This window comes from Lepisosteus oculatus, chromosome 9, assembly GCF_040954835.1.
Source record: "Lepisosteus oculatus isolate fLepOcu1 chromosome 9, fLepOcu1.hap2, whole genome shotgun sequence".
Lineage (NCBI taxonomy): Eukaryota > Metazoa > Chordata > Actinopteri > Semionotiformes > Lepisosteidae > Lepisosteus > Lepisosteus oculatus.
Window position 1 is genome coordinate 8,592,502 of NC_090704.1, and position 13,111 is coordinate 8,605,612.

General features: G+C 36.6%; 1 protein-coding gene across 1 annotated transcript; it reads right to left on the bottom strand.

The window, feature by feature from the left end:
• Positions 1-55: 55 nt before the first annotated feature.
• lmx1a (LIM homeobox transcription factor 1, alpha) lies at positions 56-12,046 on the bottom strand. Its single transcript, XM_006634643.3, has 9 exons — positions 11,788-12,046; positions 11,347-11,413; positions 10,190-10,370; positions 4,806-5,038; positions 4,411-4,577; positions 2,866-2,943; positions 1,800-1,875; positions 1,211-1,378; positions 56-560 (listed from the first exon to the last, which is right to left on the bottom strand). The coding sequence occupies exons 2-9, from the start codon at positions 11,408-11,410 to the stop codon at positions 412-414; spliced, it is 1,116 nt and encodes a 371-aa protein (XP_006634706.2). The 5' UTR covers positions 11,411-11,413; positions 11,788-12,046; the 3' UTR covers positions 56-411.
• Between the last annotated feature and the right edge of the window lie 1,065 nt (positions 12,047-13,111).

Genomic DNA, 13,111 nt, shown 5'->3' on the forward strand with positions numbered 1-13,111 from the left:
TAAAGCATTTCAATTAAATGTGTAAGATGTAACAAACACTTAAATTAATTTATTAATACAGTCTTGTCACTTTTGTATCTATGTCCAATAATCCGATTATTATTATGATTATTGTTGTTATTATTGCATACTCTTTCATTTGATGTCCTTCTTGCCTATGTCTAGATCTCAGTATGATTTTCATGATTCACATTTCATAAATAACAAACCTAAATGTCAGATTTTGTTTAAGATGTTGAGGTGCTTTACAACTGTATTTTATCCATGCAGAATTTCAAATGTAATAAGTCTCCATTGCATTGCTTTTTTTAGATAAAGTACTGACAAAACATACATACCACTTGCTTAGGAACTACTGAACCACTGCTCAATAACCTGAAGCAAATTCAGAAGTGTGGGAGTTTTAGAGACTCATGAGGCAAAGTAAGAGTCTTGCATTGAGTAAAGACGGTCAATAGGGTTTAAAACTCCAAGTCCTGCCTCAGACAAAGACAGAAGACAATCTCCAATGTTACTAATTGCAGTGTCACTGTCCATTTCACTGAAAAGGCCTTCGCTGCCTGAAAATATAGAAAAACAGTACATGTAAGCTGACAATTAAGAAATAACATTATTTATATAGCTGTCCAGCACAGAAATACAGTATATGTTTTTTTAGGTTCCATCTGAGATCTAGAATAGAAGAAATATAATTGAGCAATTATTATTAGATTACATGGGTGAGACTTTTTTAAAAGTAATTTCTCTCTTTTCCTGAACTTTTCTGGAGATAAAGAAGTGAAGGCCTTGGGGTGGTGTTTATAGGTGTATTTGTCAGTTCTATAAAAACACACCTGTTTTTACTTATTTCTACACACCATAATGAAAAATCTTATTATTCAACCAAGTCAACAAAATCCTTGAAGAAAAGCCTTCCAAAGTTCTAGTGTATGCACCTACTTGTGCAATGAATAAATACCTTACAATTTTAAAAATTAAAAACAAAACTGAAATATTGAAACAACATCTTCTCAATATCTTAAAGAGCAAATTCACCAGACGAAGGCAGTACACTGCCTTGAACTATTAGGCATAGGAACTTTAACTATGACGCAGACAATATAGAGATATATTGATCAGCATTCAACGGCAGTGAAAAAAAGAATTAGAAAAAACTTAAAGCACTTCAGACTGTCAAGTTGTGAAAAGCTGAAATGGTAGAAATGGTTACCATAGGGGAGCATGTGATCCCCAGGCATCTGTGGGGGTGTAAGTCCCTGTCGGAAAGGGTCCACCTTGTAGGACTGCTGCTCCAGAGCTAAAATGTGATGCTGCTGCTGCACTTCGGAGAAAGGGTGTCCGCTGTCTATGCCAGGGTTGACAACTCTGTTTGTGGTCACTGTTTATGAAAGTGCATAAATTAGAGACAGAACAAAATTTGGAAGGGATCAACCTCAACTGTCAGTAATTTGTAATGACTCCTGACATCAATTCCTCACCTTACAGACTCCCCTTCATTCCCTCACATACATCTTTTGCATCCCACCTCCAGCCCATCTCTACCTCTCCAGCTGCCCCTTGGTCACTCCTTACTCCACATGGGGGTCCCGGCCTCCATGTTGCATGGCTAGGAGGTCAGCCCTCAGCCAAGCGAGTTAAGACAAATCCGCTTAATTCTTGGGTGTTGTTATTATCAGTGAAACAGTATAGTACAAAACAAAGTGGTTATAAAAAGAACATGCCTTTCCACGTCTTTGCTCACGTCTCTGTGCTAAAGCACCTTTGGAACAATGGAGGTTTTTAAATCCGATTTTATGTACCTGAATGAAGTCTTTGGGAGTTACTTTGATCTTGCTGTTCTTGCTGCTGTTGTTGTCGTCTGGCAAGTTTTTTCATCTTTCAATAAAATAACACAAGCACATAAATAAGACAACGCACAAAACAGGCTCTTACTACTGAAGTAAAAACAAAATAATGCTTGTTTTGGTCACCACATGACAGAGCGTATAAGCTGATCTGGTATCAATTCAGAAGAAGGTAATCAGATCAATGTCTGATTTTTTTGATTATTTGGTTTACACTTTTATCCAAAGCAACAGGCATTTTTTTACCAATTTGTATAACTGGGTATTTCACTGGAACACTTCGGAGGGAGTGTCTTGCTCCAGGCTACAACAGCTGTGTCTCATCTGAGATTTAAACCCACAACCTTCCAAGTCTAGAACCCTAGCCACTGTGGCACAGTCTGGACCATAAAGGAATGTCTTAAACAGGTATGTTAAAGGAAGTGAATCTCTTTATATCAGAGGAGTCAAGTGTAATCAATTCAAGTAATTTAAACCCTGAAAGTTATTGACCAAATCAATCCAGAGGATGAATTCATAAAATCCTAAGCACCCAAGACTATAAAGAAGTAAACTAAGATATTATTTATTTAATTATAATTATGTAATAATGAAGGAATGCATTGAGGAGAGAAATCAAGTCTGTCAGGCTGTAGGTGTCTGTAACAAACTGCCCAGCTACTGTCGTTGAGTACCTCTTCTCATTTATTTAACCTTTCTTTATGGAGACTCTCAATGGAACATAGAACATTGGTGAATAAAATAAAAGACGAAGGGTTCTATTACAGGCAAGTGAAAACTACAGCCATCATAGAAAATGACAGGCTGTGTTCTATTTGAATATATGTACAGTACACTTGTTTTTAAATATCTAAACATGTTTTAACAAGAAGGATAAAAGTCAAATATAGTATAAAGAGTATAAGTGTGCACAATAAAGAAAATCAATTTCTGCATAATATATTAGACTTCCAATAGCTGCAAATTCTGTAAAGGCAGACATGACTGGCTATAGGTGAACAAAGACCAAACTTTTCTTTACCTTAGCTCTTTGATTCTGAAACCAGACCTGCACAACTCGCACACTTAATCCTGTCTCTGCTGCCAGTGTCTCTCTTACCTGTAGTTAACAAAAAAACAATAATATTTTTTATAATGATATGGAGTTTTGCATCCCAAAGAACTTTACATAAAGGAATGGACCCACTTCACCCACCTCTGAAGTGCAGCACCCACTTGATACCCCCAAAACCAATCATCTATTAGCTACACTATCCAGTAGATCAGGAAGAGAAGTGCAAAACAGATTCACTAATTGAATTCAGGAGAACGTGGAGCAGTCCAGATTGTTCATGCCACACCCAGAGTACATCTTAGCCAGGATACTGGTGTTAACTGCTATATTTTGATGAACAAGACTACCATTGGGTCTTCAAGTCAGGAGAATTGGAATTAATATCAAATTCAAACGATGGGCTCCAAACATAGTGTCCACTGTCACAATCCTAAGGCTCTGGTCTTAGAAATTCTAGTCTAGCAGGAAAAGAACCATGTACTGGTCCACCAGTCCTACATACAGCAGCACCCTGGTTTTCCTGATACAGAAGGTCTCCCATCCCAGTACTGACCAGGCCCAGTCTTGCTTAGCTTCTGAAATTTCAAAATGAATAAGCTGCAAAATCACAGCTGTTAACCAAAGACTTTGATGCTAACAGCTATCGTACTGGAATAATAACACTAAACATGAACTAAGTTTGTATCTTGGTCAACAAAGGTCAGTATTTGACAAAATCAGGCTAACGGGTACAAATGCAGCTTTTGTAGAACCAATGACTGTTCAACATTTATTAGCATCAAACGTTTCTGCTAATAAATATGCAACTCTGTTACAAGTTGTAATCATGTTAATTATAAATTATAGAGATACGTTTTTTAAAAAACTTGTCTATCACTTATCAACTCACTTCATTTACAACATTCCAGAATCAAGTCACTTCTCTTGTGGATTGCGTTACTCTTGCTTTTGGTTAAAACAGATTACAGAAGGACTTGAAACTTTCAGATTTTATAATGGGTACTGTAGGTGCAGATACTGTAATGCAGGGCAATTAGAAGATAAATAAATAGATGTCTGGAAAATATAGTTTGTTTCTATGCAAGTCATCTCTATACTGTGATTTGTTTCATTCTTTCCTCTTATTTATTTGCAATGTAATACTTATAAAGCTGAACACCCCAAGTGAACTACTGTAGTGTGGGGGCATGGTAGTGTAGCAGTTAGTTCTTGGGTTCTGACTTTGATTCCAACCTGAGATACTATCTGTCAGGATTCTTCATAGTCTAACCATTTCAACGTGGTTTCCTCCCATCTCCAAAAGAAATGCTGATTTGGTTAATTTGTTCCTCTTAGGCGACTGTGTGTGTAACCGCACAAGCATTCTGTGATCGCCTGGTATCCCCTCCAGGGTGCAGTCCAAATTTGCACCCTAAGCTTTTAGGATCGGCTCCTGGTTGCCTCAGCCCCGTCCAGAATTCAGTGACTTTCTGACAATGGATGGACCGAAAGATGAAAAAAGCTGTTGCTGACCTTTCGACAAGGTTTGGAGGAGACTTCAAAGGAAGCTTTGAAAGCCCTTCTCTGCTGGGTTGTGAGAATTGTCCGGGGGCGTTTAGGCCGCTTGTGTTCGGGGTCTTCACCTGCTTTTGTGCTTCTCATAGACTTATCAGCACTATCTTCATCTTCATCACTTTTGCCTGGATTTTGAAAAAAAATAAGACTTTTCTAGCAAAGATCCTTGCCATTGCATGCAAACAAACCCTCAAATGCTACCTGAATAATGCAGCAAGCTGTTGTCATTCATTATCCTAGATATATTTTCAGATTCATCACTGACAGTGTACAGTGTACAGTGTTCACACAGCAGCTGTTTTTATGTAGCCATGACTTCCTTTAGCCCTTCCCTGTTATTAGCCAGTCCGTACCTGAATCTGATGAGGCCGGGCTGACGAGGCTCAATAACTCTCTTTCCTTCTCGTAATCACTCTTGCAGAGCAGCTGCCCCTCCTTCAGCACAAACTCGTCCCCCTTCTGCAGGCGCCGCTCACACACACAACAGCAGAAGCATTGCAGATGGTACACCAACTTGTGGGCGCGCATCACCAACTCTGCTGGAGTAATCACCTCCAAACAACCGCTGCACTTCACTGCAAACAATCTAATTAGTGTGGGAAAGAAAGAAAACGACTATGACAGAGGATTCCTAGTCATTGTTTTAAATATGCAGTACGTGAGCTGCCTCATTAAATGTTGCTGTCGAAATATGCTGGCTCTACTTGCATGGGAGATGTCAGGGTATCTTGGACAGAATTGTCTGTAGGCATAATTTCTATTCGTTAAATCTCCTTCACATGGTATGGACTGTTGTTCTTCCATATTAGAGAAAATATTCATTTGAAAAAGTATTGTAAGGGATCTAAGTCACAAGACATTGGAGTTGTGAGCATACGTTTGTTAGGTAGTAAAACATTACTCTATATGAAATGTGCATTAGTGACTTCAAGAAAAAGAAGTCAGCAATAAAATAAGATCGAATACAATAAGTTTGGATTTCTGTTTTACCAAGCACACAACTGAAGCAATGCTGACATATGGTATGCAAAAGACTGAGAAAGACTGAGAGACAGCAAAAATAAGTACTGTAGTTAAGGAGAACATAATGTTATTTTTACATTTCCACATATCTAATACTTTCGTATGATCTTCAATTTGTCATAAACTTTGCATAAGATCTGAGCGTTAATGGTTTTTACCTTCTAACTGTCACCAAAATAGTTGTTTTTTTTTCTGTAAAAAATCACCTTTTTTTTCTAACTTCCTCCTCCAGTGCCCATAAAAAAAAATATGTCAAAGGAACTTGGAATGTTGCTGAGTAGTGCCTTTTATTGGCGTAGCTGACATGACCCCCCCGCTGCCCAGTTACCCCTCCATGTGAGAGTGGCAAGTGTGCGTTTTAGCACCTGGCAACCAAACTTGGACTAAGCTCTTTAAACTATGAGTGGTTTTTGGCTGCTGAACCAAGGGCTTCAGTCCTACAGAGATAGGAGAATAAAACTCTGCATGCAATGGCTCCAGTCAGGGGAGGAATCAGCTCTCCCATGGGGCAGGCTGATCCATGGTATTATTTTAACTATACTTAACTAAACAAAAACAAAGGCCTCTAACGTAGCCTCATGTTCATTGTCTTATTCTCAATGAATTCACATTTGTCTGTCTCCTGCTTCTTTTCCACTACAGTTGCACTATTCCAAATGATGGGGGTTCGGCCTTATTACACTGAACTACATTTGAACATTTTTAGATTTTCGAAACCATTTTGATCATTAAATCCCCGAAGTATTTTAAAGCACTTTCATGTTTTTCAATAAAGTAAATGAAAATGAAGAGCAGCACAGCTGCACAATGTGTGTTTAAATTACCATCTGAATTGAGTTTTAGGATTTTGTTTTCTTTATTTATAGAACAGACCAAACAAAAACCAAATGCTGAAGACTGACATGAAAATATTCTTCTTAAAACTGCTCACACCAAAGTTTGCCGCTTCATGAGTTCTTCAAATGTAAATATGTATTAATTTCATTAGATTATCTGATCAAATATGAAAAACAAGATCGGTGACACTAATATTATTTATCTGTCGTATTGTTGACCTACTACACAAATCACAAAGATACCAGCGGAGAAGTTTATAGTTTAAGTACATACCATCCCAATGAACAACATTGTTGCTTCTTATTAGTGTCATTAAAAATCACCTAGGAGACCAGCAAGAAAATTTGCGATAGGTCTGATAGACCAGTCTGAATCTCTGTCTGTAATTATTCACATGACAGTGAGATTGGTTAAAGTTATTTTTGAAAGAGCCATTTAAAAGGTACAGTAATACAAAATAAATCATTTAAAAGATATTATTTTCTTTATCTATTCACAACCTCTATTAGGTATTTGGTCTTGGCAGACTCTGTCCTAAACTAAAATCTGGATACATTCTTTCAAAAAAATATGTATTAGTATCTCATTTCATCCAGTTTATTTTCTATTACATGGTACAATTGTAGTAGTCAAATTATTTCAAAGAAACCCTCAATTCATTCAAAATTTCACACAGTGTGCATTTCATAACACTACTTTCACAATGCTCATATCACATTTGAAGTCTGCCGATACAAAAAGTATTTAATTGGTGCAAAGAAGCTGAGTAATTAATAATTTAAGCATTTTTTTCTGCAGTTATTGACAGATAGGAATTTGAAGCTGGATTGAAAATACTCAAATGGAGAAAAATGGACATGGTGAATTTAAATAAAAGCCATTAGTGGCTGGGTATTAACGAAAATATCCGTAAAAATTAATTTCACACTGCTCTGCCCAGCACTAATAGCTGAGCTTAAAAGAATCACGCTCCATGCACGTTAAAATTTAATGATCTTGGGAGTTTATCAGTTTAAATACTTATGGAAGATCAATCAAAACTCAAGGCTGATTCATACAGATCAGAATAGACCTGGCTATTGGTTTTCATTGTTCCTGATTATTTTCAAATGCATCAGAGGGATTTCTTTAATGGGTTTCTTTGTATCAGGAGAAGCCTTCTGCAGGTTAGGGGTCAGTCCTATAATCAAGTTTTTTTTTTTTCTGGTATGATAATGATAGTCAGTCATTTAAGTATGATACCTCTGTAGAAACAAAGGACTGTCCAAAAGTAAATTAAAAACTGCTGTTTAGTTTTCTATATTAATTACAATATATAATATAACAAATTATGTAATTAAAAATACAAATCCCACTTGGTTAATAACTGACATTTCAGCTGTGAACATTTTCTACTAATTTACAGTAGATCAGAGTGGCAACGATTTAGCATGTCAGTCATTGATCCCTTAGTATGTGATGGGTGGAGACTGATGTCGTTCACATATGTAGTCTGTATACTGCTGGGCTACACCAAAGAGTTCATTATTCTTTTGATTATACTCAATGAGATCAGGGCAAAGTAGGAAATAAGCGACAGAGTCTGTCACATTGACCCCAGTCAGTGGCACCATCCACCCCACTGAAAAAGGCATAAGGCTGCATCAGAGCAGACTGTGAATAGTGAACAGAAAGGCTTGGCTCAATGCAAATGGCTAATTGGTCAGGTCAGATAACTCATGGTTGGGTGAGCAGTGTCCCACCACAGTACAGAGGCTCCTGGGGAAGGGTTATCCAGATGCCACAACACAGCCCATGTACTCACGTCTCCTCAAGATCTCCTTCTGCAAGTTTATCAAAGCCAGGAACATATGGTGCTGATATTGTTCCTATCCCGTTTCCCCACACCGGGGCCTTTGGGATGCAGCTTTTCTACACATGTCACTATCAGCCATGTGGGCAGCCTATTCCAATCCATTAAAAACTCAGTGGTCCTTTCTTAGATCATAATGTGCCCTGGCACAAGCACAGCTATCGGAGCATGGCAGAAAAACAGTTTGGTCACCAGATAGGATTTTCCTTAATTCTCCGTCAGCCAGACAATCATTTTCAGCAGGTGCATCTTCCACACAAAGTATTTTTCAGATGTAAAGAACACATTGTAAAAACACACAGCTCCACTGATGGAATTATTAAGCTGCAGAGGAATATGACAGCATAAGCAGCATTTTGTTTGTCTTTTTTTTATATATTCTCAGTGCATGCACGGGATGAACCATGCTGATACGGCCATATGTCATTCCCAGCTTGCAGTTACCAAGTCAATGGATTTCACTAATTTAACACTTCTTGACAATGTGTCACTTTAGCTCTCCCCAGAACTCTCCCTGCCTGTAGCAGTATTCTCACATTCCACAGCCCAAAGTGCCTTCTATTTTGCAGTCACCTTGTCTTTCATGTACCTTAACTGAAACAGTCTGGCCAACCCTACTTCCAGGATTCTAAATACAGTATTGTAACACGTTATCAGTTTCTGAGCACTCAGACATAAGGGAGATTGTACTGTACATGGGGAATGTTTGGTAAATTGCACTCTCATACTTGTGAGGAGACCGACATTTATAGAATATACTTATACATAAGCACATGCATAGGGAGAACTGCAAGTGGTAACATGGACGCTGTTTTGATTCCATTTTGCGATCTCTCACAGTTTGCAGTTTGGAGTGTGCGTAGAGAAGCAACAGAGAAACTAATGAGCAAGCAGGACCAGCCTTTCAGACCTACCTCAACAATAACCTTCTGTATTTGTTGCAGAACGCACCAGTGCTGGCTTAAGTGCCGCAGTTCTCAGAAGAGGAGTTCAACATAATTTTGCATTTATGGTTTCTTAAGAGGTACTCTCCAAAATGAAGTCACACCGTGAGGCCTCTCTTTTTCAAATTGATTTCCTTTTAAAGCCACTCGTTGTAAAGCGATGCTATTCCAAAGTTCCCTAATGGATGTTAAAACAGACATTCAGTTTGCCACACAATGTTAATGAACCCAGAACTGGGTTGGATCTATTCTTCACGGGTATGTGAAAGCATCAATTAATAAACCCCTTTTTCGGGGAGGGGAAAATTAATTAGACTGCACCGCTCGAGAATGAGAAGAAAGGGGAAAAGTGAGAAAGCATGTTTTATACATAAAGAATGTCCTTTTTTCAGACTCTGTGGAGCACAAGTCACCAGTCATGCAGCGAAAACTCCCACAGAGAACAATAGGGATTACTGACATGCCAGTTTTCCTGGGCCCAGCTGTCCCTTCTTCACCCTTTTCAACCTAGAACATCTCTAAAGTAGGGCTGAAGTGAACCACTTCAGTGTACAGTAGTACACGATTTAAAACGATACTTTACATTAAACAATTTAAAAACGGTTATCGCAATAAGACTGTACATCTATTATTCTATTTTTAATATATTATTCTATTTATTGTAAACGGTACTTTAAAAAATTAGCTCACGTTTGCTTTTAATAAATTATAAATCATACCTCACTTAAATGGCCTGTGCTTGAGCTCTGAAATATCATAATGCATCCCTTATAATCAATACAGCTGGAAAAACAACTTTATGAAGAAAAGCCTCGTTTCCCGAGGAGCTTAAATTTCGTCTTCGTCGTGTGGACACTACAACAACGTCTTTAGCATGAAGTTAATTTCTGCACTTCTGAAAACTTTCTCTTTGGTAGTAAGGCAGGTAACACACTGTACAGCGAACTAACGTTTTAAACAGTTTTAAAGGAAGACAGAGATGGACGAAGTTAACGAATTCGAACGTTACTTTTCTTAAATACTGAACGTATTTCCAAAAATGTCTAATGGGCACTCTTAAAAAAAAACCTCAAGGACTTACTTTTCATAGTCACGCTTGCAGTAGAGTTTTGTCTCTCTCAGAAAGCAAGTGTTCTTAAGGGTTTCCCTGCACGCTGCACAATGCACACATTGTTCATGCCAGAAACAGTTATTGACTCTGAGTAGATATTTATCACGGATCAGTCTGTGGCAGCCTTCGCACAAGGCTTTCTGCTTTAAACCTGCAGGTTGGAAAGACAACGAGAAAAGATGAAACAGTGGAACACCTTAGGATACTATTCAAACAACAGGACACATCCAACAGAAGAAAAGTTGGTTAATTTGGGGGGAAAAAGGCGTGAGGTGGGTTATATTTGCTATTTTCAAAACCACATCCATTTTAATAAATACAATATCTAACAATACTAATGAACCCTTTCAATGCTTATGGCTTAAGAAACCAAGACGTCCGTTTAAACTAAACGTAATAGAGTCCCAATTAATAGTTTTCATGTACTTTCATATATTTTGAAATTACTTTTGAGCACATACTGATTAACTACCAAAAAAAAAATTACGCAATATTGGATTTTGTATCTGTAATGGGAATTAATGTCAAAGAGTCATTAATGATACAATTTCTTATGGAAATCTCTAATGAATTGTCGGATCAAAACATGGACTATACAGAAAACTTTAATTGAGCAAATATTTATAATTCAGAAATAAAATTAAATAAGAACAATTATATTTCTTTCGACAGTATTGAAAATGCTGCACGTTTTAAGATTTAAGAGCGAAGCAAAACTAATCAGGTATTTAATTTTAAAAAAGTTAATTTCATTTTAACATTATTCTTTCACTTAAATATTTTTGGTTAAAATTGGTTATTACATTAAATCTCAATATTTACAAATAATATTTTTAAAACAATTACGTTTGGTTAAAGGGTGTAAGTTCAATTCATTTCCCGTTACATTAAAACACAACATTTTATTCCTGAAGCGGGTACTTGACTCTAGCCACATCTACCTCGAAGGGACAAGATTATGATTTATTGGTTATCATAACAATCGCGTTACAGAAGGAAAGAAGGTTGAACTGTAAAATGGGTTAAATCTGTTTTACCTTAAACTCAGTCATAAATTGATGGGCTCTTTATTTCTAGTATTCTACTTATTTGAAAAGACAAATAGGATTGTTTTTCTGAATACTCACCATGCAAGGATGGGAGTGAAGATAGATTTTGAATGTCTTCTTCCATTTTAATGATCTCTAGCATCGCCTATTGAAAAAAAAGCAATTTAAAATTAAAGTCAGTAGTTTTGCAACTGTGCAATACCTATACTCTTGAATTCATAACTGTACACTCCTCCTTGAGATCGAATGGTACAAGATTATAAGATGATGTGTATTTTGTTATTGCCTCTTATAAACATTTTTAAAATGAGACCAAGCATAATGTGATTATCTTACGGTACCTTAAAGAATCAATTAAAATTCATGGACTGTAAGACAACAGAAATGTAACAATTGGACTTTCTCCCCCAGTGTTTCTTGCGTAAAAGAAAGTATTGTATTAAAAACGTTTTAATAAAAAATATCACAGGATAAAAAAACAACAACAAAATGTTTTCTGTCCATTTTTTAATACGTCACCTTTACATGACTCCTCGGTCCAAGGTGTTTCAATGGGTCTTTAATTGCGGCTTAATTTAGTTCAAGGTGCGAAAGAAAAACTCCAATGTAACCTTAATAGCCTAAAATCTCCTTTAGGCCAGAGGCAAAGGTAAACTGTACTCAGTTTTCTTTGTCCTAATTTGTTCGCGGCTTGTTCCAGGTCGGCTTCTTTTTTACTGATGAGGAATTAACCCATTACTCCGTCATTAGCGGTATCTCTACATCTCTCCACCTAGAAGGAGTTTGAGGGATTCTTTAACCAAGACTACTTACTGCCTTGCTGCCTTGTAAGACCAGAATTACTCTCCTCCCATCTATCTACAGCTGTCTCAGCGCTCGCTTGGCGATTTCAGATTAACTTTCAGGTACTGTAGTTTCCCATGTCTGTTTTGTTAAACACAGAAATGCATCCATTACTAGAATAAAAAAATAAAATAAAAACAAAAGCAAGCGAAAAAAAATCGTTCCGTGTAGTTATTCCAGAAAAAAGAAACGGCTATCCTAAGCAATTTGGCTGCATATTTTCCATACGTTTTTCAGTTTCCTATAGGAATTTGTATTTACGTTTTTTTTTTTAAGAAAGATGCTTTTTCGAATTGCATAATAGACGGGACTGTAAAAAGTATTATTTCTGGATTTCTCTTTTTTTAAAGTATTCAGAGTCAGAGAAAAGTTAGACCCCCCCCTAAGTATATTTTAAACAAATAGAATTAAAGGTGAATAATGAATAGCAGGTTCGGAAAGAAAAAAGGTCTCGCTTCTTGTTCAAATGAATTGTTAATGGGCCTATACATTACGTTTAGTATAAACCTACGGAAAAATCAAATATTCGATAAAACTATAGATAAAATAAATAATATATTTAAGTAATTATGAATACTTGTGATAACTGGTATATAAATGGCTATAACTTATCTATAATATGGAAACACGTGCGTAATCTATGAAACTATTAGCATAATATATTCATACATCACACACGTGTATTATAGTATCTAGCGAAGGTTATTGTAATCTGCTGTCATCAGGCTACCACACTAGACTTAGAAAGACAATACAGTATATTAAATGTATATATTAAATGTTCAATAAACAGGAATTAGCTCTTTAAGTTAGAATGTGCAACAAATGAATATATCAAAAGATACAATTCAGATACTATTAAAATCAGACATCTGTATCCAATGAGAATAGCGTTATACAAAAATAAAGTAATTCGAAAAATCAAACTGACAAAAGCTAGTACTAACGCATAGATCATAATATAATAATTCTGACGGCCAAAAATCCCGAATGCCACTTT